The following is a 23,444-nucleotide window of genomic DNA, read 5'->3' as shown; positions in this document are numbered from 1 at the left end:
CTGTGCCTTTCAGATGAATAAATATTAAAAAAAAAAGCAAAGCAAAGCAAATGTTGTTTGTAACATGAGAGAAGTCCATGCCTGACTGAGTGGTGGGAGAGAGAGTGGGGAAAGGAGAGTCAACTGGTTGGATTTTACTCATTTTAAAAAAAAAAGTCTCCAGAAGTGAAATTACTGCCCTACTTAGTGGTCGCTTCTCCTTGCAGGATAATCGCCAAGGTTCTGGAGGACAACAGGCTGCCTGGTGCGATTTGCTCCCTGACCTGTGGCGGGGCGGATATCGGGTAGGTGCCCGGCCGGGAGCACCCTGGCGGGAGGACCCAGGTCGCTCTCTGGGGATCCTCCGTTCTAGAATAGAATAACAAAGCCAGTACAGCCGTGGTGCTTAGAAATTAGTGTTATCGTTGGGACCTTTCAGGGCTCTCTCTTTATTAATGAGTGACCTATTGGGAGGATGAATATGAAGTCCCCTTTAGGGGCCGAGAGCCACCCTGAAAGGCGTTTGCATCCTGAAACAGCAGATGCTGTGGTGGCTGGCAGTCCGTGGCTTCCTGCAGCTTCAGGTCCAAAGCTCTTGACTTACACAGCTAAGCTATGGAGTTGCAGCCCATGGCCTCGCTGCCCGTGAAGGACCGAGCTGATTGTGTGAGTTCTGCAGCTGATCAAATAAAGGAACCCGGGAACATGGTTTTTTTTTCAAATTGCTTTTTTGTTAAATTCCTGTATGGTTCACATGCCACCAAGTCCTCCATTTTAAAATGTGCAGTTCGGTGTCTTATTTCTGAATATTTTGGTCACCACAGGAGAAAACCCTATAACTCTTCCAAGTCTCTTCCCATTCCCCTGGCCCCTCGCTCCTGGCAAACACTAATGTGTGGTGTCTCTGCACACCTGCCTGTTCAGGGCACTGCTTACAAGTGGATCAGAGAGTACGTGGCCTTCTAATACTGCTGTGATGAAAACATTATCTTACTCCAGTGCTGTCAGTGTATTCCTGTCTTTCCTGAGCTGCCGCAGTGAAGTCAGAGGCAGGAGGCTACTCCTGTGTTCATCAGGATGAGAAAATGTTAGAAAATGCAGCTCTCCCATCCATAGTGCCCAGTGAAGTTTAAATGTTACTTGTAACACAGATATGGTATCCTTTGACCTCTGTTCTTGTGTTCTTGGACTAGTGCAGATGATGATGAGGGTACTTCAGAATGTTCATGCAGACAGAGTTAAACAGTGCATTTATGGGGCTGGCATGTGGCACAGTGGTGAAGACACTGCTAAGGATGCCTGCATTCCGTGTTGGAGTGCCGGGGTTCGGCTCCAGGCTGTACTCTGATTCCAGCTCCTGCTAGTGTGTACCCTGGGAGGCAGTAGGCGGTGACACAGGACTTGGGGCGCTGCTCCTCACAGGGGAGTCCTAGGTTGAGTCCCCAGCTGCTGGCTTTGGCCTGGTTCACCCCTGCCTCTTGCAGGCTTTTGGGGAGTGAACCAGTGTATGGAAGGTTTCTGCCCAACTGTCTTGGCCTCTCTTTCCCTCTCTGTCTCTCAAGTAAATAAAAATAAAACACATAAAATTTAAAAAAAATTTGGTGCAAAAATTTTTTTGAAATCTGCACATGAGGGGTTTTTAGACAGTTCATGAAAAATGAATGCATGAAAAAACAGCATGAATTTCAAAATCTTTTTGCACCAAAATAAATGACTTTTTAAAAAATTTATTTATTGGGACTAGTGTTGGGGTACAGCAAGTTAGGCTACCTCCTGCATCACAAGCACCCCATATGGGTACCACCAGTTCGCGTTCCGGCTGCTCCACTTCTGATCCAGCTCCCTGCTAGTGCGCCTGGGAAAGCAGTGGAGGACTCGGGCCGCTGCCACCCACACGGGACACCTGGATGGAGCTTCGGGCTTCGCCTTGGCTCAGCTGCAGCCATTGTGGCCATTTGGGGAGTAAACCAGTGGATGGAAGATCTCTCTCTTTACTTCTCTCTGTCACCACTCTGCCTTTCAAGTAAATAAAATAAAATCTCTTTTTAAAAAATGAGATTTAAATTTATTTTACGTGTTTGAAAGGCAGAGTGGCAGAGAGAAAGTTCTCCCATCCTCTGTTTGACTTCCCACATGCCTCTAACAGCGGAGACTGGACCAGGCTGGAGCAGGAGGCAGGGGCTCCATCTGGGTCTCCATGTGGGTGTGGCATCCTCTGCTGCTTCGCAGGCACATTAGCAGGGAGTTGGATCAGAAGCAGAGCAGCTGGGACTCAAAGTGGCACTTTGATGTGGGATATGTGTGTAACAGGTGGTGGCTTACGTTGCTGTGCCACAGTGCCCACTCCAAAGCACATCTTTTAATTGTATTTTCCACGAACTTTTTGAAGTACCCTGTTCTAGTACTGTCTGCAGAAGTGCGGTGGCTGCCTTGGGTACCTCTGTGCTCATGTTGGCCGAGTCGACCTTGGGGAAGGCTGCATGGGGGACTCGGGCTCTCCAGCCTCCCAGTAGTCGCCGTGGCTGCCCTGCTAGGCTCACACCGAACCCTCTGACGCCCTGGATGAATGAAGGTGTTCACATCAGAGGATCTAAGCTACGTTCCCTGGAAGCCCCTGGAAGTCCTAGCACAGCTATTGTCAGCTTCCAACAGGGCTGCTTCGCGTTTCCTCGTGATCTCCTAGGTTATTCATTCTGAAAGGGGTCGCACAGGGTGCAGAAAGGGCTTCCCCCGTGACCCGCCTCTTCCTCTGGGAGGCTTCCGTTCGCAGGGGCTCCCAGAGCAGGTTCGCCTGGCGTGTGTGTGGCTGTGCTCTGAAGCGTCTATTGGGTTTTCCCAGGGACCTTGCCTTGCTCCCCTGGGATCTGTGTCCTCTCCCTTGCGTGGGATGCTGTAGTAGAGGCCCAGGGCGATGTTCTCTTGCTGGGTGCCCTTGGGCGCTGCTGTTCCTGGTTTCTTAGCCTGGGTGACCGTTTCTATTTCTCTGCAGCACGGCAATGGCCAAAGACGAGCGGGTGAACCTGCTCTCCTTCACTGGGAGCACACAGGTGGGCAAACAGGTGGCCCTGATGGTGCAGGAGAGGTTTGGTGAGTGCTGGCTTGCTTTTTTCTTTTTAAAGTTTGCTTATTTGATTCCATTTTATTTGAAAGGCAGAAAGAGAGAGAGACAGTGACAGACAGAGGTCTTCCATTTGCTGGCTCATTCCCTAAATGTCTGCAACAGCCAGCCAGGCTGGGCCAGGCTACACAGGAACCCAGAACTCAGTCTCAGTCGCCCACGTGGGTGGCAGGGACCCAGGTACTTGAGGCGTCACCCGATACCTCCTCGGATGCACATTATTAGCAGGAAGCTGGATTCAGGGACGGAGCCGTGACTTGAACGTATGCACTCTGATGTTGGATGTGGGCTTCTCCGGCAGGGTCTTTACTGCTGTGCCATACACCTGCCCCTAAATACAACCTTCTAATTAGGACTTGGCTTTCGTTAGGATTATGTATGTGAAATTCAAAGCTGGGTGTTTTTCCTTTCTCTAGATGCTTTCCAAGGAGACGTTGGCTATGTTTACCTGAGTGTCCAAATGAAAGACAAGGATACAGCTGAACATTAGGGAAGTTCCCAGTTTGAACGGCATAATTTAGAAAGGATGTGACGTTCTCACTAAATGACTAGTAGAGTGATTTAAAAAATATTTTTCACATTCTACTGCACCTCTAGCATACCTCGTTGGCAAATTAAAAAGAAAAAAATAACAGTTTCAACAGGATGGGTGAACACAGGACTTGGAGTGATTGTGGGATAGAGGGTTTGAATTTGCTCTTTTCTCTTGTATGTTTCATGTATATGTGAGTATGTATGAAATTCAAAATTATTTCACACCAGAATGAACATATCTTTTAATTTTCCATGAACTTCGGAAGTATGCTTGTACGGTTGAAAAGAGCTTACAGACATAGCTTCTTGTGTTCCACTTTACGGCTGGTTCAAGCAGTTCTCAGGGAAAACGGTGACTGGTTTTTGGCTGTTAGATTAAATTTAAGCTCTAACCTTGGTGAAAAATGGATCTTCACTAGATAATATGCCTGTCATTTTGTTAGATAGGCATTTCCTTTAAAAAGCGAGTTTATAAACAGCCATTATAGTTAGTAAGCAGGGCCAGAAAGCTTACAGGATATAAGATAGATATTAAAAAGATCAGTTTATGGAGAGTCCCCAGAAAGATCCCAGAGGGGCAGGTGTTTAGCCTAGTGGGTAAGACACCCATGTCCCCTAATGAAGTGTCTGGGTTTGTGGATAAGACACCCATGTCCTCTAAATGAAGTGTCTGGGTTTGTGGATAAGACACCCATGTTCCCTAAATGAAGTGTCTGGGTTTGTGGATAAGACACCCATGTCCCCTAATGAAGTGTCTGGGTTTGTGGGTAAGACACCCATGTCCCATAAATGAAGTACCGGGATTTGAGACCAGTCTCCCGCTCTGGATTCCAGCTTCTGGCTCATGCAGACCCTGGGAGGCAGTGGTGACGGTTGAAGTGACTGGGTTCCTGCTTCCCACATGGGAGGTGTTTTTTTTTTTTGAGTTACTGACTCTGGGCTTTGGCCCAGGTCCATCCCTGGATATTCCCGGCATTGGAATATCACTTTCTCTCTTTATCTTTCTCCTCTCAAATAAAAAAAAAATTAAGTTCATGAAAAATGTGTATTGTGAAAAAACTATGCATAGATTTCAAATTTTTTTATATGGGGCCGGCAGGCACTGTGGTACAGTAGGCTAATCCTCTGCCTGTGGCACTGGCATCCCATATGGGCACTGGTTCTAGTCCTGGCTGCTCCTCTTCCAATCCAGCTCTCTGCTGTGGCCTAGGAAAGCAGTGGAAGATGGCCCAAGTGCTTGGGCCCCTGCACCCGTGTGGGAGACCTGGAAGAAGCTCCTGGCTCCTGGCTTTGGATCAGCCCAGCTCCAGCCATTGCAGCCATTTGGGGAGTGAACCAGTGGATGAAAGACCTTTCTCTCTGTCTTTCCTTCTCACTGCCTATAATCCTACACCTGCCAAATAAATAAATTAAAAAGAGATCTTAAAAATTTTTCTTATATGGAAATAAATTTTTTTTAAATGCAAGATTCATTTATTTGAGAGGTAAAGTGATAGAGAACAAGAGAGAGAGACAGACAGACATAGAGAGAGATCTTTGATCTGGTTCACTCCCCAAATGGCTGTGACTGGGCTAGGCCAAGGTGAAGCCCGGAGCTTCGTGCCAGTCTCTGCTATGGGCGGCAGAGGCCCGAGTACTTGGACCATCTTCCACGGCCTTCCCAGGTACGTTATCAAGAATCTGGATTGGAAGTGCAGGAGCTGGGACTCAAACTGGTGGCCAGATAAGAGATGGAAGATGATGGGTTAACTGGCCCAGGGTTTCCTTCCTGGTTAAGGCTGCATAGCCTTCCACGGGTGGGTTTATCACATCTCCTTTACCAGTTCGCTTGTTGATGGATACTTGGGTTGCTTCCACATGTTGGCTGTTGCAAATCATTGAACGTACAGGTGTCTTTGGAGCCACCAATTTCTGTTGTTAGATCATATGGTAATTCTGTGTTTAATTAGGGAGGCATCACCATGGTGTTTCAATAGTGGCTGCTCCATGTTACACTGAACTGGTTTTTCCTTTCTTATGTAATTTCAGACTGAGATAACAGTAACAAGACATAACGTATTGAAATATACCTTTTTGCCAAATTCACCAACTGCTTGCATTTTGCCCTGTTTGCTTTATCAGCTCTCTGTCTCTCTAGCAACATGTATGTGTACACGTGTGTTGTGGGTGCACATTACTGTTGAGTTGTTTGGAGTGAGCTGAAGACATTTGTTCTTTACCAGTAAATGTTTCAGTGTATTTCTTAAGAACACAAACATTCTCTCCCATAACCGTGGTGTAGTTATCAAAATCAGGCGGAAAGTAAATTAAAAAATAATTGGCATAGGTTACAATTTGAGGCTGTATGGCAATGTACAAGAAATACTAAAATAGTAATTAACTTGTGTTTGTGGTTTTTTTAAAGGGAGAAGTTTATTAGAACTTGGAGGAAACAATGCCATTATTGGTAAGACTGCCCTTCTTGTCGTTTCAGAAAATCCTCAGGAGCCATCCTGAATACGTGGGACTTATTTTCGAACTCATCCGTTCTGTGTTTTGTGTCTCTAGACCCCAATTCCCATGTTTAGGATTTATTTTTGTCAGACACAGTTCATAGGCTTTCTTTAAAGAAGGAAGGGTACAACGTATTTTTGTTGGGAAAATGTTACCTGGGCCCTAGAACCCGTGTGTGATCTCTGTTGTGTGTTTTGATGTCTTGTGTTTTTCTTGCTGTCTGAAAGCAAGTCACACGTTTCTCTAGAATAAGTAACTCTTAGGTGACTTGATGATTCCTTTAGGTTTCAGGAATATTAGTTCTCTTCCATGAAGTATCGAGTGCTTTCATTTAATTTACTTATTTGAGAGGTAGAAAGACAAACACAGAGAGAGCTCCCATCTGCTGGTTTGCTGTGCAAATGCCTGCACTGACCAAGGCTGGGCCAGGTTGGAGTCAGGAACCGAGAAACCCAGTCCAAGTCTGCTTGGGTGTCAGGGACCCCAGCCTTGAGCCGTCATCTACTGCCTCTCAGGATGTGCGTTAGCAGGGAGCTGGAGTTGGGAGCCAGGTGCTCTGATCTGGGACATGGGCACTCAGTTGACATCTTTTTTTTTTTTTAAAGATTTATTTATTTATTCAAAAGTCAGAGTTACACACACACACAGAGAGAGAGAGAGAGAGAGAGAGAGAGAGGTGTCTTCCATCCGATGGCTCATTCCCCAACTGGCCGCAATGGCTGGAGCTGTGCCGATCCGAAGCCAGGAACCAGGAGCTTCCTCTGGGTCTCCCATGCGGGTGCAGGGGCCCAAGGACTTGGGCCATTCTGCTGCTGTCCCAGGCCATAGAAGAGAGCTGGATCAGAATTGGAGCAGCCGGGTCTCGAACCAGTGCCCGCATGGGATGCTGGCACTTCAGGCCAGGGTGTTAACCTGCTGTGCCACAGCACCGGCCCCGTCAATTGACATCTTAACCATTGGGCAAAATGCCCCCCCCCACCCCCACCCCTTTAGTGCTTTTATTTTGGGAGGCTTAGTGGTTCCTTAATCTCTTTTTCAAATGTTTGAGTCTGGCACTAAAGGAAAGCGTGTAGCAGCTTACCTTACTGAAAAGCAGTAGGTTGAGGCTTAAGGACAGCTTTTGTGATGCAAAGGAAGAGTTGCTAATCTCTGTGTTGCCATCATCATCACGTGTAAATACGTGCATGTCTGTGGCAGACAGCAGAGGTCTCAGAAGTACACGGCGACTTTGATTCCTGATGGAAGTTCTAATCTCGTTAGAGACTTCACTGGCAGGTGTAGTCACCACCTGCTGAGCACTGAGTTCCAGCCAGTGCTGATTCATGTGCGTGATTTCACTGAATCCCCACAACAGCCCCGTTTTCAATCTTGTTGAAAGCTTAGCCTCTGAGACCCGAAATGATTGTGTGCCTGCAGTGACAGGCTGTAAGTGACAAATGCTGGCAGGTGTATCCCGGCAATCAGAGCACAGCTCTTTGCCAGCGCCTTACCGCCTTCCGCTATTGCCCCAGACACGATCGCCCCATTTCACAGATGAAGAAACCGAGGCTTAGAAAGGTTAAAGTAACACGACTGAAGGGTGGTGGAGAGGGCAAGAGCTCTGGTCTGTCTGCACAGAGCATCTCCTTAATCCTCGTCCTGGTCTGAGCCCGCTGCTGGGATGGAGAAGGCACAGTTGAAGCTGGTGGAGGGAACTGGGCCGGAGGGTGCAGGGAGGACGGAGTTGCAGGTAGTGTGAGTGCGAGAGTGCTGATGTTTCTGTGGGCGGCTGAGGAAGGAACATGGAGTGGAGAGGAAGGTGGAAGTGTGGTGCGCTGGTCCTCTGGAGGGACGGAGGAAGCGGCCGACGGCCTTGTGCCTGAGCGCTTTGCGGTTCCCCATGAAGACAAGGGTGAGCTCCCCTGGGGCAGGAGGACAGCGCAGATGGGTTCCAGAGATTCGGCAAGACTTGCGTGGGGTGCCAGCAGGGACACGCTGACTGAGCGCCGGGTGTTCCCATTGCCCCGAGGCCCGGAGAAGCTGGCGGCAGAATAGGCCGGGAATTGAGACTGGGACCTGGAAGCTTCCAGAGGGCATGTCCGGGAGAACACAGAGGAGGCAGAGTCAGGGTCAGAAGCAGAGAGGCGGGGCAGGAGGCCGGAGTCTGAGCAGGGCGGTGGAGCGCGAGGCTGGGTTCTCTGCGGCCTGCCCCTCGTGAGCGTGCGTGGCCCTGCAGCCGGGCTGTGCACGCTCTCCTGCTGCGCTTCCCCCGGGCCTCGTTGTGTCCTGTGTGGCGCGGCCCGCGGCTCCTGTCTTGTCTCGCTCACGGCCGTATGTCTGCTTCTCTCAGCTTTCGAGGACGCCGACCTGAGCCTGGTTGTCCCATCAGCCCTGTTTGCCGCCGTGGGGACAGCTGGCCAGAGGTGTACCACTGCGAGGCGACTGGTGAGTGTCCGCGCAGGCACCTGAGCCTGGCTGTGACCCTCACGTTTAACTGTTTCTGTGTGGTCCACGTCACAGAAGCATGGCCTGAGAAATGGGCTCCTTAGGCCGCTTCACAAATGTCCAGCCCTGTGTTCTCCACGAGCTGTTGCTCAGCCAGGGGCTCTGCCTTTCTCCCACCCTGAGCTAACATGGTCTCCCTGCCAACCCTGGGCTAGCCTGGGACATGAGGCCCGCTTTCACCTGCACTCCGAGAACCAAATGGACAAAGTAGGACAAACTAAAAGAGAGCTTTGTTCTTTCATAAAAATGTTTGAGTGGTAAAACACATTAAATGTAAAATTTTTCTTTAGAGATTTTATTTATTTATTTAAGAGGTAGAGTTACAGAGAGAGAGAGAGAGAGAAAGGTCTATACACTGGTTCACTCCCCAAGTGGGCGCAGCAGCTGATCTGAAGCTAAGAGCCAGGAGCTGCTTCTTGGTCTCCCATGCCGGTGCAGGGGCCCAAGCACTTGGGCCATCTTCCACTGCTTTCCCAGGCCACAGCAGGGAGCTGGACCAGAAGAAGAGCAACTAGGACGTGAACTGCTGCCCACATGGGAAGTTGGCGCCATAGGCAAAGGCTTAGCCTACTACGCCACAGCACTGGCCCTAATTTTCATGGCTTTTATAACACTAAAAATGTCACTGCAGCAAGTTTTAATAGGTACAAATTTGGCTACATTTGCCCTTTTTGAATGGTTGTTGAATTTGGCTTTTGTAAGTAAAACAGTGGCTGAATTTCAGAGGAATTAGCTTTAGGTTTTATGAGAGAAGAAAAATTCTTTAGAATATTTTTCTTTTAAAGATTTATTTGAAAGGCAGAGATACAGAGAGGCAGAGGCAGAGAGAGAGAAAAAAAGAGATCTTCCATCCACTGGTTCACTCCCCACATGGCCACAACAGCCAGAGCTGTGCTGATCTGAAGCCAGGAGCCAGGAGCTTCTTCGGGGTCTCCCACGTGGGTACAGGGGCCCAAGCAGTTGGGCCATCTCTACTACTTTCCTAGGCCATACTGGATCGGAAGTAGAGTAGCCGAGATGTGAACCGGCGCCTATGTGGGATGCTGGCACTCCAGGTGGTGGCTTTACCCACTATGCCACAGCACTGGCCTCCTAGAATATTGATTCATCTAAACCAATTACTGTAATATACAATGTATAGAAAAAGTTAGCCTTGTCTGTTTGCACTTTTCCTGTTTGTTTTGTCCTGTGTTCCCCAACAAAGGAAAGTTGTTGTTTATTTTCGCATTACTTAGCTGATGTTCTCAAAAAAAAAAAATCTAGGACACAATATTTGTAAAATGTTAAAAATTTTTATGAAATGTGTTCATTTAAACATTTATTACATTAACACTGAGAAGGACACAAGTGATTATACCCTTAATTAGATGATAAAGTGTGAAATGAGTGAACACCAAGCATTTTTCTTTGAGCCAACTTTTATTTTTCCTGTGCTTTATATTTAAAGTTATATTATTTTATAATAAAGTTATATTAAGTCCATGGAGACAGTAGCAACATATAGGAAAAAAAATCCCAGTACAGTGGACCTGTCTTTGACTACATTTGTTGTGTCAGCCCATTCGCCACCTGGAGACCAACCCAGAGGATGGGTGGTTTGGCAGGGTCACCTCCAACACTGAGAACAGAGCGGAGAGCTCACATCCTGCCCTCGGTGAGAGTGAGGTTTGTCTTCATGTGACCTAGGTACCCAGCAGTGGTTGCTTGGCCAGCCCTCGGTGCCCTGTGCTCACCCAGAGGCGTGGCTGCCATGTGGGACAGGTGTACGTTCCTCGGCTCTCATGAACTTATCTTCTGGTAAACCCGTTGTGGGTCCGAGTAGGTTGAAGGACTGTAAATGAAGCTGTGGTTAGGTAAGGACTTCTGTGCTTGGGGCCCTGCGCCAAGGTAGATGAACAAGAGCAGGGATCATGGGTTTGTGGAGCTTCACCAGACAGATCTGTAGGAACCTGATGAAGACCTGGCTTAGGACTTTATTCTGCCATCTGCCTAGAGGAAAATATCTTCATGTAGTTAATCTTAGAAGTTGTATCACTTTAACATAGACATCAGCTTTTATTTGATTAAATTTTCAGAGATTACAATATCTCACCTTGCTGTTAATAAGTACTACTAAGGAAATTATTTGTTATTGGAAAATGTGTGTATGTCTGCTACTGTTCCCTGGAGTGTTTCTCTTTTCACTTAGTTTTTGCATGAAAGCATCCATGATGAAGTCGTGAACAGACTTACCAAGGCCTACGCACAGATCCGTGTCGGGAACCCCTGGGACTGTGAGTATCTGGCCAAAGGTCCTCCTCTTCTGTCAGCTGGGGTTACGAGCATTTCTGATCCTCAAGCTTTCCCCACTTTCCTGAGAGGCCTGGGGGCTTGCAGAGCAGGTTTTGGACATCTGGGGGACCCTTTGCTGCTTGGTTAGCTTCCTGGGTGCAGGACCTGGGCTGGGGGGGGCCTGGGAGGTGCTGTTTAGATGGATGAGATTTGTGGGACTTTTCTCTCCTGCTGCCGGAATCCCTTAGCTGAGTTTCTTGCTATAGCGGAAAGTGATTTTTTAAAGATAGAATCAGATAATTCATTTTCCTGTTTAAAAATACCCCCATGATTTCTCTTTGCTCTTAGATGAAAACCTCATTTCCTTCTGATTCCTTCTTGTGTGGCCTGACCTCTGCCTCCTGTCCTGTCGTCCGGCCGGGCCTCCCGTGTTTCTTTGTCCTGGCTCTCTGAGTGATCTCTGGCCTCACCAGCCTTCATTCAGTGCCATAGGCTTCTCGGCTCTGTCTTGTCACACTCTTGGCTCTTGGCTGGACATGCCCTTCCTGTGGCTGGCTGTGCTACAGGGCCACCTCCTCCCAGGGCCTTACTGAATCTTCCTCCTTCCGTGCGCCTGTTTCCAGTAGCCTTGACCCGGAGTAGTATCTGTCTCCCATGTCGAATTGCACACCTGGCAGTACGCCTGTGACGTCTTGGAGAATGGTCACACTGTAATGAGTAAGCTGACCCTGTATTTTTAATGCAGTGCTCTGATTACGTGATAGCTGTCCATAAACCAGGGGTTGGCAAACAGATGGGGCCTGCTGCTTGTTTCTGTGAAGGAAGTTTATCACACACAGCCACGCCCACTCGTCTGTAGGTTGCACTGCGCTGGTAGAGGTGAATGACTGTGATGGAGACCAGGAATGGGGTGCAAAGCGTGAAATGTTTGCTGTCTGGGCCTCTATGGTAAAAGGTTGCCGATTCCTGCCCTCAGCTGGAGGATGCAGGAAGAGATTGGCCTGTTCTTTGGGAAAGCTGTTACAATACCAACAGGATGCTATTTAGGGCGGGATGAGAAGCATTCCTTTTCTGTCTCCAGCCAATGTTCTCTACGGGCCACTCCACACCAAGCAAGCAGTGAGCATGTTTCTTGGAGCAGTGGAAGAAGCGAAGAAAGAGGGAGGCACCGTGGTCTACGGGGGCAAGGTAAGGCCAGCACTGACCTTGGCCGTGGTGGCGCTTCTCTCTCTCTCCCCAGGCACCTGGGGCTCTGGGCAAACTGGGGGCGGGTCCCCACTTTGGCATCCCTCTCCCCAGCTGGTTTCTAAGGGAGAAGTACATGTTATACAGAAAGACCCATAAATGCATGGGACTTTTCTGGGGGGACGCTCCAGAAGTTCGGGTGCTAGTGCTGCTGGGAGTTTGTGTAGAAAGGAGACCTCATTTGCATGATCTAGTAGAAGAGTTTGTGCTCAGAAGTGCAGACCACACGCGTGTTATTTTAGCCACGTGACTGCGGGTGTTTGTGATGCCGTTGATGTCCAGCTGGGGTATTTTCTGTATGGATTGTTGGGCTTTGTTGTCTTCATCTTTGCAAAAGCTTGACCCACAAGTTTTTAAAGTTTACTTACTTTATTTTGTTTTTGCTTTTAAAATGTGTTTGAAAGGCAGAGAGTGAGGGAGAGAGAGAAATCTTCCACCCGCTGGTTTACTCCTCACACGCCTTCGACAGCCAGGGCTGGGTCAGGTCGAAGCCAGGAGCGCGGAACTCAATCTGGGTCTCCCATGTTGGGTGGCAGGGACCCAAGTACTGGGGTCATCTTCTGTTGCCTCCTTCGGGTGCACAGTGGCATGAAACTGAATCAGAAGCAGAGCTGGTCACTGACCCTGGCCTCTCAGATGAGATGGGGCTGTCTCACGTGGAGTCTTAGCCATGGTACCATCACCTGCCTCTCTTCCTGTTCTTAAAAGAACACTGATCCTGGTGGATTAGGGCCCCATCCTAAGGACTCATTTATTATGACCTCTTGATTACCTCCTTTAAAATCCTATTTCACATGTAATCACATTGAGTGTGGTGCTTCACCACATGCATTTTGGGAGGTCGCAGTAGGCGACACAGTGGACATAGGTTGCCTGTTTTGAGATTACATGAATTTTAACATAACCAGTTGCAGCAGTGTTTTTCCAGTGTAACGTGGTTCTCACCCATGTCACTGTTCATGTGTTTCTCTGAGCGTCTGAGTTACCACCAAGTGAACACAGGAGGAGAGATCATTTTCTTTGTGAGCAGAGATTGCTTTGGAGAAATCATTCATCCAGAAATGCTGTTTGTTTTCTTCTCCCAAGTGTAGTCAAAGATTGTGTCCTCCGGGAGACCTAGAGCTTTCTCTCCTAATTTCCTTTCTCTGCTGCAGGTTATGGATCGCCCTGGAAACTATGTGGAACCCACAATCGTGACAGGTCTTGCCCACGACGCAGCCATCGCCCACACAGAGACTTTCGCTCCAATTCTGTATGTCTTTAAATTCAAGGTAAGCCTGAATTCACTGTCTCTTCTTCTAGTCCAAGGTTGAAGCAAATGATGAGACTAAGGGGGAATGATCAGCCTTGAGAAGGGTGTGTAAAGCCACGAAATCTGCAGAGTCAGGGTAAAATATAATGGGATGAACACATTGGCTATGAAACATGTGTGGACCAGTGCTGGTGTGGATGCAACAAGTGGCCCTTGTCTCCTGTGTCTCACGGTTCTTACCTGTGTGGGCCATGGAGGCCGTTTCTCCTGAACTTGGGACTGGATAGTTCAGTTAAACAGAGTGCTGTGTGTATGTCAGTAGGCCCAAGAAGGAGATGCGGAGACAGTGTGAAGACACAGTTTCAGTAGTGCGTTGGAGGGCAGCGGAGGGAACTTGTAACAGGTGAAGGTACTCATGAGCTAGGCCCTAGTCTTGTCAGAAATATTCAGGGTTGGGGTGGCAGAGACTGAATCATGGTTTGAATGTGGGGCCGGCGCTGTGGCATAGCGGGTAAAGCTGCTTGCGGTGCTGACGTCCCATGTGGGTGCCAGTTTGAGTCCTGGTTGCTCCACTTCCCATCCTGCTCAGTGCTAATGCACCTGGGAGGACAGTGGAGGATGACCCAAGTGCTTGGACCCCTGCACCCACGTGGGAGACTCGAAAGAAGCTTCATACTATTGACCTTTCCCTGGTCCAGCCCTGGGGTTGTTGTAGCTGTTTGGAAAGTGAACCAACAGTTGGAAAATCTCACTGTCTCACTCTCTATCTCTGTAACTCTGCCTTCACACTAAATAAATAAATCTTAAAAAAAATTTTTTTTGAATGTGCTGTTATTAACAGAGGGTGGTGAGAATTGTACCTTATTGCAATTATGTAATTTCATTTCTTTAAATCTTCCTTTAAATTGTCTATCAGTGTTTCACATGTGTTGACCAGAGAGTACAATCTGATGTCTCATAATGTGTGTGTGTTTGACTGTGAGCATTGGTTGACCAGAGTACAATCTGATGTTTCATAATGTGTGTGTGTTTGACTGTGAGCACTGGTGAGATTATTTCGTGCCCTTGGCCTCAGCTGCCTCATCTGTAAATTGGGGCCAGTGTAAAATCTGTGTCATAGGGTAAGGTTAAAAAACTAGATGTGTGTTAAGTGGTTAGATCACTGTGTTTCACATAACAAGAGCTTAATAACTATAGCTGTTACATATAGTGGCTTGAATAGAAGAATGTACTAATCTTTGTTTCTGAAAGTATAATTAGGAGGAAACCGCCCAAAATTCTATTTATTAAAAATAATCCACTTTATAGGAGAAACATAGAATTAGTAAAATGTTTACTTACTCTTTGCTTTCCTCTTATTTCTTTTTTTTTTTTGTTTTAAGATTTATTTATTTATTTGCAAGGCAGAGCAACAGAGAGAGAGGGAGAGAGATCTTCTGTCCGCTGGTTCATTCCCCAGATACCCACAACAACCAGGGCTGGTCCGCTTGAGATCAGGAACCAGGAGCTCCGTCCTCTTCTCCCACTTGGGTGGCAGGAACTCGGCTACTTGAGCCATTGTCTGCGGCTTCTCGGGAGTGTTAGGGAGCTGGATTGGAACTGCAGCAGCTGGGGCTTGAACCAACAGCGGGATGCAGGATTCTGATAGGGCTTGCGGCTGGTTTTCTTTAGTACACTGAAGTTATACTAACATACCTCTTGAAATGAAATGAGTTTGATGTCAGTAACCTGTGACCCGAACACCGCACCATCTGACGGCTTCTCACGTCTGCCCTTTCAGGATGAAGACGAGGTCTTTGCCTGGAATAACGAAGTCAAACAGGGCCTTTCCAGTAGCATCTTCACCAAAGACTTGGGCAGAATCTTCCGCTGGCTTGGGTAGAACTTCGCTCTGAACATTTGTAGACAGTACATAAAAAAATCATAGCTGAAAATCGATTTTTTGGGGGGATTGAGAGTCTTTGATTGCTGGGGCCGTGTGCTTCTCTGTTTTTATTTGTTTTGTTTCTCACCGTGGCTCCGCCGTCACGCACAGGCCTCGAGGCTCGGACTGCGGCATCGTAAACGTCAATATTCCAACGAGCGGGGCCGAGATCGGAGGTGCATTCGGTAGGTGGAGCGTCATTTCTCCCCGTCCATGGGTCGGGGGGCAGAGGCAAGACTCAGTCCCAGCCCTCCATTATGGGATGTGCGTGTCCCAGTGGAGGCCTGATCCACCGTGCCACGGCGCCTGCGCCTCTGGTCTCCTTCAGGTATCTCATTTCATGTGCGCAGATCGGAATTGCTCAGATGATACGTGATTGCCCTGTGTTTCCCTAGGAGGAGAAAAGCACACCGGAGGCGGCCGGGAGTCCGGCAGCGATGCCTGGAAGCAGTACATGAGGAGATCCACCTGGTAGGACCAGGCTGTGGGAAGGCGGGTGGAGCCGGTCACCGGGCTGGCTCCATGCTTCTACACTCTTCTCTCTGTTTGGGCTCCGGAACACCTAGCGCCCACCAGCTGTCTCCTCTCGGAGGTCTTGCGTGTGTTGTTCTTCCTGTGCAGCCGCAGCGGTGCCCAGCACCCAGCTGTGATGCTGTCTTGCTGGTGGTCTCTCGGCAGGAGACAGTCAGGACCCTGCAGGCCTTCCCTTCGCATTTCCTCCTTGGATGCAGCTACCACACCCACATGGCAAGAACAGCAGAAGACAGAGAGGCCCAGAGGCCTGGCCAGCAGGCGGGGCCCCAGAGAGCAGGACCCTCGAGAGTGGCTTAGGTCACCTACCTAGCACAGGCGCGGTGCTGGGGAGCCCGAGGCTGGGCGGGTCTGACCGAGACCTCCTTTTGTGCTTTCATTCCCCATTTGCCTTGGGTAGAGCAGGTTTCACGCATGTGCATAAAGCAGCATGAGTGTCAGGTCCATGGCAGGCACGTTGTGTTGCCCTTAGTGTTTGAGCTTTCAGAGTTTACAGTTTTTTGAAATATTTGTACAGATTTTATCGGTCGAGTGAGCGTCCTGGATTTGAAAATCAGAAGTCCAAAATCTGAAACTTTGGTCGAAACTTTTTGTCGATGCTCAAAAAATTTCAGATTTCAGAGCCTTTGGAATCTCATAGTTTTGGGTTCTGTTGGCAAGAGCACCGCATGGGAACCGGGAGACCCATCCTCGTCCCACCCCGACTTCTGCCGAGGTCGGCAGCCTTGGGGGCTTTTCAGCCTCACTCCCCTGGGCCCCGGCCTCCGTGTTCCCGTCGGGCAGTTCTGACAGCCTTCCCAGTGCGGCTTCTTCACCCCAGACAACTTCCCGTTCCTTTCTGGGGCCCAGACAGGTGGAGAGGGCAACCTTGTGGGTCGTGGTTTTTCTGCAACCATTTAAGGGGTATAGTTTCCCTTCATTTTATTTCTATCAAAATAAGAGTATCAGTGTTGGCCCTGTTAATTCAGTGCACATTATGGAACAAGGAGGTCATAGTTGTAGCTGCCATGTTTTCATGCTCTGCCCAAAAGAAAACCGTAAATAACATGTGTGTGCTGTGTCTATCAGACCGTTGTGTGGGTCTCTCTAGGGCAGGATCCACACTAGCATTGCTTTATATCCTAAGTTTTTCCTGTCACTTAATAACTTAGACATGTTACCTTCAATATAAGCGGAACTGCTACATTCTTTTTTTTGTAAATATTTATTTATTTATTTGAAAGGCAGCGTTACAGAGAGGCAGAGGCAGAGAACGAGGTAGCTCTTCCATCCACTGGTTCACTCCCTAGAAAGCCACAACAGCAGAGCTGCGCCAATCCAAAGGCAGGAGCCAGGAGTTTCTTCTGGGTCTCCCATGAGGGTACAGGGGCCCAAAGACTTGGGCCATCTTCTGCTGCTCTCCCAGGCACATTAGCAGGGCGCTGGGTTGGAACTGAAGCAGCCAGGACTCCAACCGATGCCCATATGGGATGCCGACGCTGCAGGCCACAGCGTTACCCACTATGCCACAGCGCTGGCCCCTAATTTTGATGGCATGAAAATACCGTTTATTGTGTATGTGCTGGTACTCATTGATTTGTATTTGGTTTCTGCCCGCAGTACCATCAACTACAGTAAAGACCTTCCTCTGGCTCAAGGAATCAAGTTCCAGTAAAGGCGTTCCCGAGCCTCGGCAGCGCGGGCCGGCATTCCTGTGGCTGTGTCTGAGGAACACGGAACCAAGAGATGCCCCGAACGTGCCTTAGAATGTGGGGGGACTCCTCCCCCGGGACCTCACAGCCCTCACTCGCCACTGTTTTTAAAAAAGCCCAAATAAATTTTTCACAGCTTAGGTCACTGCTCACGTACATGTGTTTCAGAAAGTGAGTATTTTTAGTAGTTCTCAGTCGTCTGCTGTCTTCTCAGAAGCACTTGCTGAGGCCGTGGGCGCAAGGCCGCAGGCTGACTCGGGCCGCCACAGCTGAGAGTCCTGCCTGCCCTCGGGCAGGGCGGGCTCGGTCACACGGGGTTACGTACCCTGGTCACGTACGCCGTCTCTGCAGAGGGGAGGGTTCCGATGGCAGGATCCAGAGGGCCCTCTGAGCAGACTTGGTGTGCTTTCCTTAGCTGCTTTTTCTTTCTGAGATTCTTTGTTGTTGCTGTTGTCTGAAAGGCAGAGTTCTAGCCTCTGGGCCAGGCTGAACCCAGGAGCCCAGAACTGCATCTGGGTCTCCCATGTGGGTTGCAGGACCCCGAGTTCTTAGACCATGTTCCTCTGCTTTCCCGAGCACATTAGCCGGGAGCTGGATTGGAGGTAGAACTGCCGGAGAACTCGAACCGGCACTGCTGTGGCATGCCGGTGTCACATGCGGCGGCTTAACCCACTGCACCACGGCCGTGGCCCTGAGTTCCTGGCCTCTGCTCAGACTTGCTGCTTAGTGTGAGTGGCCGAGGGTAATGCATAGTAGATTTTCCCCTGTGTGAGATGGGGAAGCTGAAGGCAGCGCTGCCAGAGGCACGTGGTGGTCTCTGAGCAGGGCTGGAGGTGACGGCAGGCTCCTCACGGGAGCACAGGCCCTCTCTCTGGGGAGGTCTTAGCTTCACTGGGTTCCTGCTGGGCTGTGTCTCCAAGACCCACAGTCATGGGAGATGAAAAAGTGAAAAGGCTGTGTCAATGCACAGGGACACAAACTCCACTAGTGTTTTTCTTCTGGTCGACCTGTTGTTTTATGTTTGTTTATTTATCTTCATCTACTTGAAAGGCAGACGGAGAGAGGAGAACCTTCATCTGCAGGTTCACTCCTCAGGTGCCCACAGCAGCTGGGGCTTGGTCGGGCCAACACCAGGAGCGTGGAACTCCATCCAGGTTTTGTGGAGCATTTCATGGGGCTGGACAAAATGGGCCACGCCACGGCGTTAATCAGGGAGTGCAGAACAGATTGGAGGAGAGAAAGTAAACTTAGCAGGAAACGCAGGATGTCCCAAGGAACCTTCGCGGTGAGCTGACTGGCGTTACCCACCTCTGGCCGGTGTGTAAGAGAGAGGGAAGTGGGTGTGTCCCTTACTTGCTGAGGACTATAGTTTGGAAGGACTTGGGGTGTTCAAGCTGAGGTAGGGCGGGGCCAGCATTGTGACGTAGCACGTGAAGCCACCGCCTGTGACGCCTGCATCCCTTTTGTGCACTGGTTCAAGTCCCAGCTGCTCCACTTCTGATCCAGCTCCCTGCTGATGCCCCTTGGAAAGCAGCAGAAGGTGGCCCAAGTGCTTGGGTCCCTGCCACCCCCGTGGGAGCCCCAGAGGGTGTTCCATGCTCCTGGCTTCCACCCAGCCCAGCTCCAGCCATGGCAGCCGTTTGGGGAGTGAACCAGCCACAGATCAATCCGTGTGTCTCTCCCCCTCTGTCTCTAACTCCGCCTTTCAGCAACAACAGAAACAACAAAACAATCCAAAGCCCCCAGTTGTGGCTCTTGCTCCTGACGGCTGTGTTCCGTGGCAGATGTGCAGGACAGACATGGAGTTCACTGCTTGCCTGGGCCCTGCCACCTCGGGCACTCGGAGGCAGAACATACGCGGCAGACTCCTGGTGAAAGCGCTCCTGGCATCTCCGGCCGCCCGAGACCATTCTGTTCAGCTGCTCCGCTCCTGTGGTTCCCCGGGCTCGGTCCTCACCCCGACTCCTCGTCGGGCCTGGCAGTGTTTGCTGGGGGCAGGCGGCCGCCTCTGTGCCTCGAGCCTGAGCCTCCTCTTGGGCAAGCTGCCCGGTGCAGGGGCCCTGGCCACCTGTCGACCTGGTGCTCTGTGCTGTCCCTCCACGTGGCAGCCACCCGGCCCTCAGCTCCCACCAGCCTGAGTCACGGCAGAAGTCTGTGCGGAAGACGGTACTGAGTGATTAGGGCAGGCCGTTTCCAGTTTGTGAAGCTGTGCAAAATTATTTTATATTGAAATATGTTCTTATGTCCTGTTTTCACAGCATCGTGTTATAAAGTACTCCAAAATGTCAGCTGTATCAGTATTTATCTTTTTTTCTTTAGAACATTTACTTATTTATTTGGAAGAGTTACACAGAGAGAGAAGGAGAGACACAGAGAGAGAGAGAGAGAGGTCTTCCATCTGCTGGTTCACTCCCCAATTGGCTGCAATGGCTGGAGCTGGGCTGATCTGAAGCCAGGAGCCAGGAGCTTCTTCTAGGTCTCCCAGGCAAGTGCAGGGGCCCAAGGACTTGGGCCATCTTCTACTGCTTTCTCAGGCCACAGCAGAGAGCTGGATTGGAAGAGGAGCAGCTGGGACTTGAACTGGCACCCATGTGGGATGCTAGCACCACAGGCAGCGGCTTCACCTGCTACACCAATGCACCGGCTCCCAGTATTTACCTTATTTTCTATATTTTTGCATGTGTAATCTGATTAGGTTGTGTGTGTCTGCAGAAGCTGTGACATTGTGGACAGATTGCAGTCACGTTTCTAGCGCACTGGGCAGCGGGAGTAACTGGGAGCTGGAATCTTCAGTGTCGAAGCTGGATAAAAGTGATTCTGAAAGATTTCTTTGAAACAAATTCGTAATTATTGCAATTTCCTATGGCAGTAAGAACTCTGGTTCTTTGTTACAGTGTTCACTGAAGCGTTTTGCTTGTTGTTCATTGACCTCAGAGTTCCTATGCCTGTTTTTTTTTGTTTGTTTGTTTGTTTGTTTTTTTGTTTTGTTTTTTTTTTTGTTTTTTTTTTTTGACAGGCAGAGTGGACAGTGAGAGAGAGAGACAGAGAGAAAGATCTTCCTTTGCCATTGGTTCACCCTCCAATGGCCGCTGCGGCCGGCGCGCTGCAGCCGGCGCACCGCGCCGATCTGATGGCAGGATCCAGGAGCCAGGTGCTTTTCCTGGTCTCCCATGGGGTGCAGGGCCCAAGCACTTGGGCCATCCTCCACTGCACTCCCTGGCCACAGCAGAGAGCTGGCCTGGAAGAGGGGCAACCGGGACAGGATCCGGCGCCCCGACCGTGACTAGAACCCGGTGTGCCGGCGCCGCTAGACGGAGGATTAGCCTAGTGAGCCGCGGCGCCGGCCCCTATGCCTGTTTTTAAAGCACAGAAGTGACAGTGAACATCTGTATGCATTGTCACCTGCCATGCATCGCAGAGGCTGGGGGTCTTGGGTGCGGGTTCCCTGTTCCACTGAGCACGTGTGACTTTGCTCCTGTGTTCCAGCCACTCCTGAGGACACGAGGAATTGAGGTTAGTGTGCAACCAGCCCTTCTCGCTCAGGATTGTGTCACTTCCGCAGTCCCTGGAGAGAGCATGCAATTGGCTGAACCTGCTGCACAGGCTCTGGGGTGCCATAGGAAGGCGGTGGGAGGAGCTGGCTTCTGGCTTCTGCCTTGGGGAGCCACGCAGCACGCAGCCTTCATGTGATGGAGGCGAGGCCGTTTCCCCAAAGAGGTCGGAATGCCTTCCCTGCCCTCTGCTCTCTCGGGGAGTCTCTCAGGACTGCGGGTCCCCTGCTCTGCCAGCACACGGCATTCGCTGGCACTGTCTCCTGGGGACGCGGATGGGCAAAGAGGGCTCTGCATCCTTGCTCTGCTCCATGTCCCTGACACCCTCAGCCCATTCCCCTGTCGCCTTCGCTCTGACGGAGGTGAGAAACTGGGAGGCTGGCTTGGAATGTGTGTCCTTGGGAAAGCAGTGGGTCCCTGCACACACATGGGAGACCCGAATGAGTTCCTGGCTGCTGGCTTCAGCCCTGACTGTCTCGGCTGTTTGGGGAGTGAACCCATGGATGGAAAATCTCTCACTCTCTCTGTCACTCTGCCTTCCAAATAAATAAAATCTCCCCCCCCCCCCCCAAAAAAAAAAAAAAAAAAAAGAAAACAACTTACCATTTTAAAGATGCAATTCAACAGCATTGCGTACTTTTTTTTTTTTTTTTTTTTTTTGAGAGGTAGAGTTACAGAGATAGAGAGAGACAGAGAAAGATCTTCCATCCTCTGGTTTACTCCCCAGATGGCCGTATTGGCTGTAGCTGGGCCCATCTGAAGCCAGGAGCCAGGAGCCTCTTCCAGGTCTCCCATGCAGGTGCAGCGGCCCAAGCATTTGGTCCATCTTCTACTGCTTTCCCAGGCCGTAGCATAGGGCTGGACTGGAATGGGAGTAGCCAGAACACAAACTGGCTCCCACATGGGCAGAGGCTTAGCCTGCTACACCACAACACCGGCAACAAGCATTTAGTACTTTCGCGAAAGTTGTGCCACCAGTGCCACCGTTTAGTTCCAGAATGTTATCTCCCTGGAGGAAACCCTGTGCCCTTTAAGCGTTCACCTTGTGCCACCTCCAATCCCAGGCAGCCAGCAATCTGCCCTCTGCTCTGTGGCTTTGCCTGTTCTGGCCACTTCATATAAACAGTCTGCATTGCCAGTTTTCCAAACGCTCGAATTGCCTGGAACATGTCGACCAATCATATTTGCCAGTTGCTCGTGCCAGTTTCAGGTTTTGTTTTTCCTGGCATCAGCTGTCCTCATGCCTTGGTCCTGGTGCTCCGGTTTGGCTGCTCTCTAGGGTCCCTGCACGAGAGCTGCCCTAGGTTTCCCCTTGCTCTGTGGTGTTACGGCATCTTGTTCCTGCATGCTGTTTTCCTCTTCATTGCTTGATACTCTTCGTTTGCTGGAGTGTGTCCTGACAATGAATGTTTTAGGGTAATTAAAAAAAAACTCCTATCTAAAGGCAAAGACTTTATTCTCATTCTCACATTGGTTGCATAGAGAACTCAAATGTTGAGGTGGTTCTTTTTTTTAAAATATTTATTTATTTATTTATTTATTTGAAAGGCAGAGTTACAGAGAGGCAGAGGCAGACAGAGAGGACTTCCATCTGCTGGTTCACTCCCCAGATGGCTGCAATGGCCAGAGCTGGGCTGCAGTGTAGCCAAGAGCCTGAAGCTTCTTTCGGGTTTCCCATGTGTGTGCAGGGGCCCAAGTACTTGGGCCATCTTCTACTGCTTTCCCAGGCCACAACAGAGAGCTTCATAGAACTGGAGCAGCTGGGATTCAAACCAGTGCCCATGAGGGATGCCAGCATTGTAGACAGCGGCTTTACTTGCTACGCTACAGCGCTGACCCTAGTTTAGTTTTTTTTTTTTTTTTTTATTGGCAAGGTCTTCAAATACTTTGTGGTTTTGATGTTTTAGACTTTAATCCATTTGGACTTTGGGCATGTTATTTATCCAAATTGACTTCTAGTTCCAATATCTACAAAATTCCTCCATCCCTAATCTACTGAATGAATTTTCCTCCCCGCACCCTCTGCCCCACCTCTGTTCCTTGATGGTTCTTTTTTTTTTTTTTTTTTGACAGAGTGGACAGTGAGAGAGAGAGACAGAGAAAGGTCTTCCTTTTGCCATTGGTTCACCCTCCAATGGCCGCTGCGGCCGGTGCACCGCGCTGATCCGATGGCAGGAGCTAGGTGCTTCTCCTGGTCTCCCATGGGGTGCAGGGCCCAAGCACTTGGGCCATCCTCCACTGCCCTCCCGGGCCACAGCAGAGAGCTGGCCTGGAAGAGGGGCAACCAGGACAGAATCCGGCGCCCCGACCGGGACTAGAACCCGGTGTGCCGGCGCCGCTAGGTGGAGGATTAGCCTAGTGAGCCGCGGCG

General features: G+C 49.9%; 1 protein-coding gene across 4 annotated transcripts in view; it reads left to right on the top strand.

Moving 5' to 3' along the window:
* The window catches only part of ALDH7A1 (aldehyde dehydrogenase 7 family member A1), a 43,282-nt gene extending 25,620 nt beyond the window's left edge, over window positions 1-17,662 (top strand). For all 4 annotated transcript variants that reach the window (XM_070076067.1, XM_051844160.2, XM_070076068.2 and 1 more), the window contains 11 exons: window positions 207-284; window positions 2,969-3,066; window positions 6,036-6,077; window positions 8,454-8,548; window positions 10,797-10,881; window positions 11,961-12,067; window positions 13,279-13,395; window positions 15,157-15,254; window positions 15,412-15,485; window positions 15,696-15,771; window positions 17,431-17,662. In XM_070076067.1, the coding sequence (XP_069932168.1) occupies window positions 207-284; window positions 2,969-3,066; window positions 6,036-6,077; window positions 8,454-8,548; window positions 10,797-10,881; window positions 11,961-12,067; window positions 13,279-13,395; window positions 15,157-15,254; window positions 15,412-15,485; window positions 15,696-15,771; window positions 17,431-17,485 (925 nt within the window). In that variant the 3' untranslated portion in view covers window positions 17,486-17,662. The remainder of the gene's footprint in view (window positions 1-206; window positions 285-2,968; window positions 3,067-6,035; window positions 6,078-8,453; window positions 8,549-10,796; window positions 10,882-11,960; window positions 12,068-13,278; window positions 13,396-15,156; window positions 15,255-15,411; window positions 15,486-15,695; window positions 15,772-17,430) is intronic.
* The last annotated feature ends 5,782 nt before the right edge of the window (window positions 17,663-23,444 follow it).

Source organism: Oryctolagus cuniculus, chromosome 6 (assembly GCF_051225735.1).
Source record: "Oryctolagus cuniculus isolate XC-2025 breed Fujian yellow rabbit chromosome 6, ASM5122573v1, whole genome shotgun sequence".
Classification (NCBI taxonomy): domain Eukaryota; kingdom Metazoa; phylum Chordata; class Mammalia; order Lagomorpha; family Leporidae; genus Oryctolagus; species Oryctolagus cuniculus.
The sequence above is the reverse complement of the archived record's forward strand: the minus strand, read 5'-3'. Positions and strand labels throughout refer to the sequence as shown.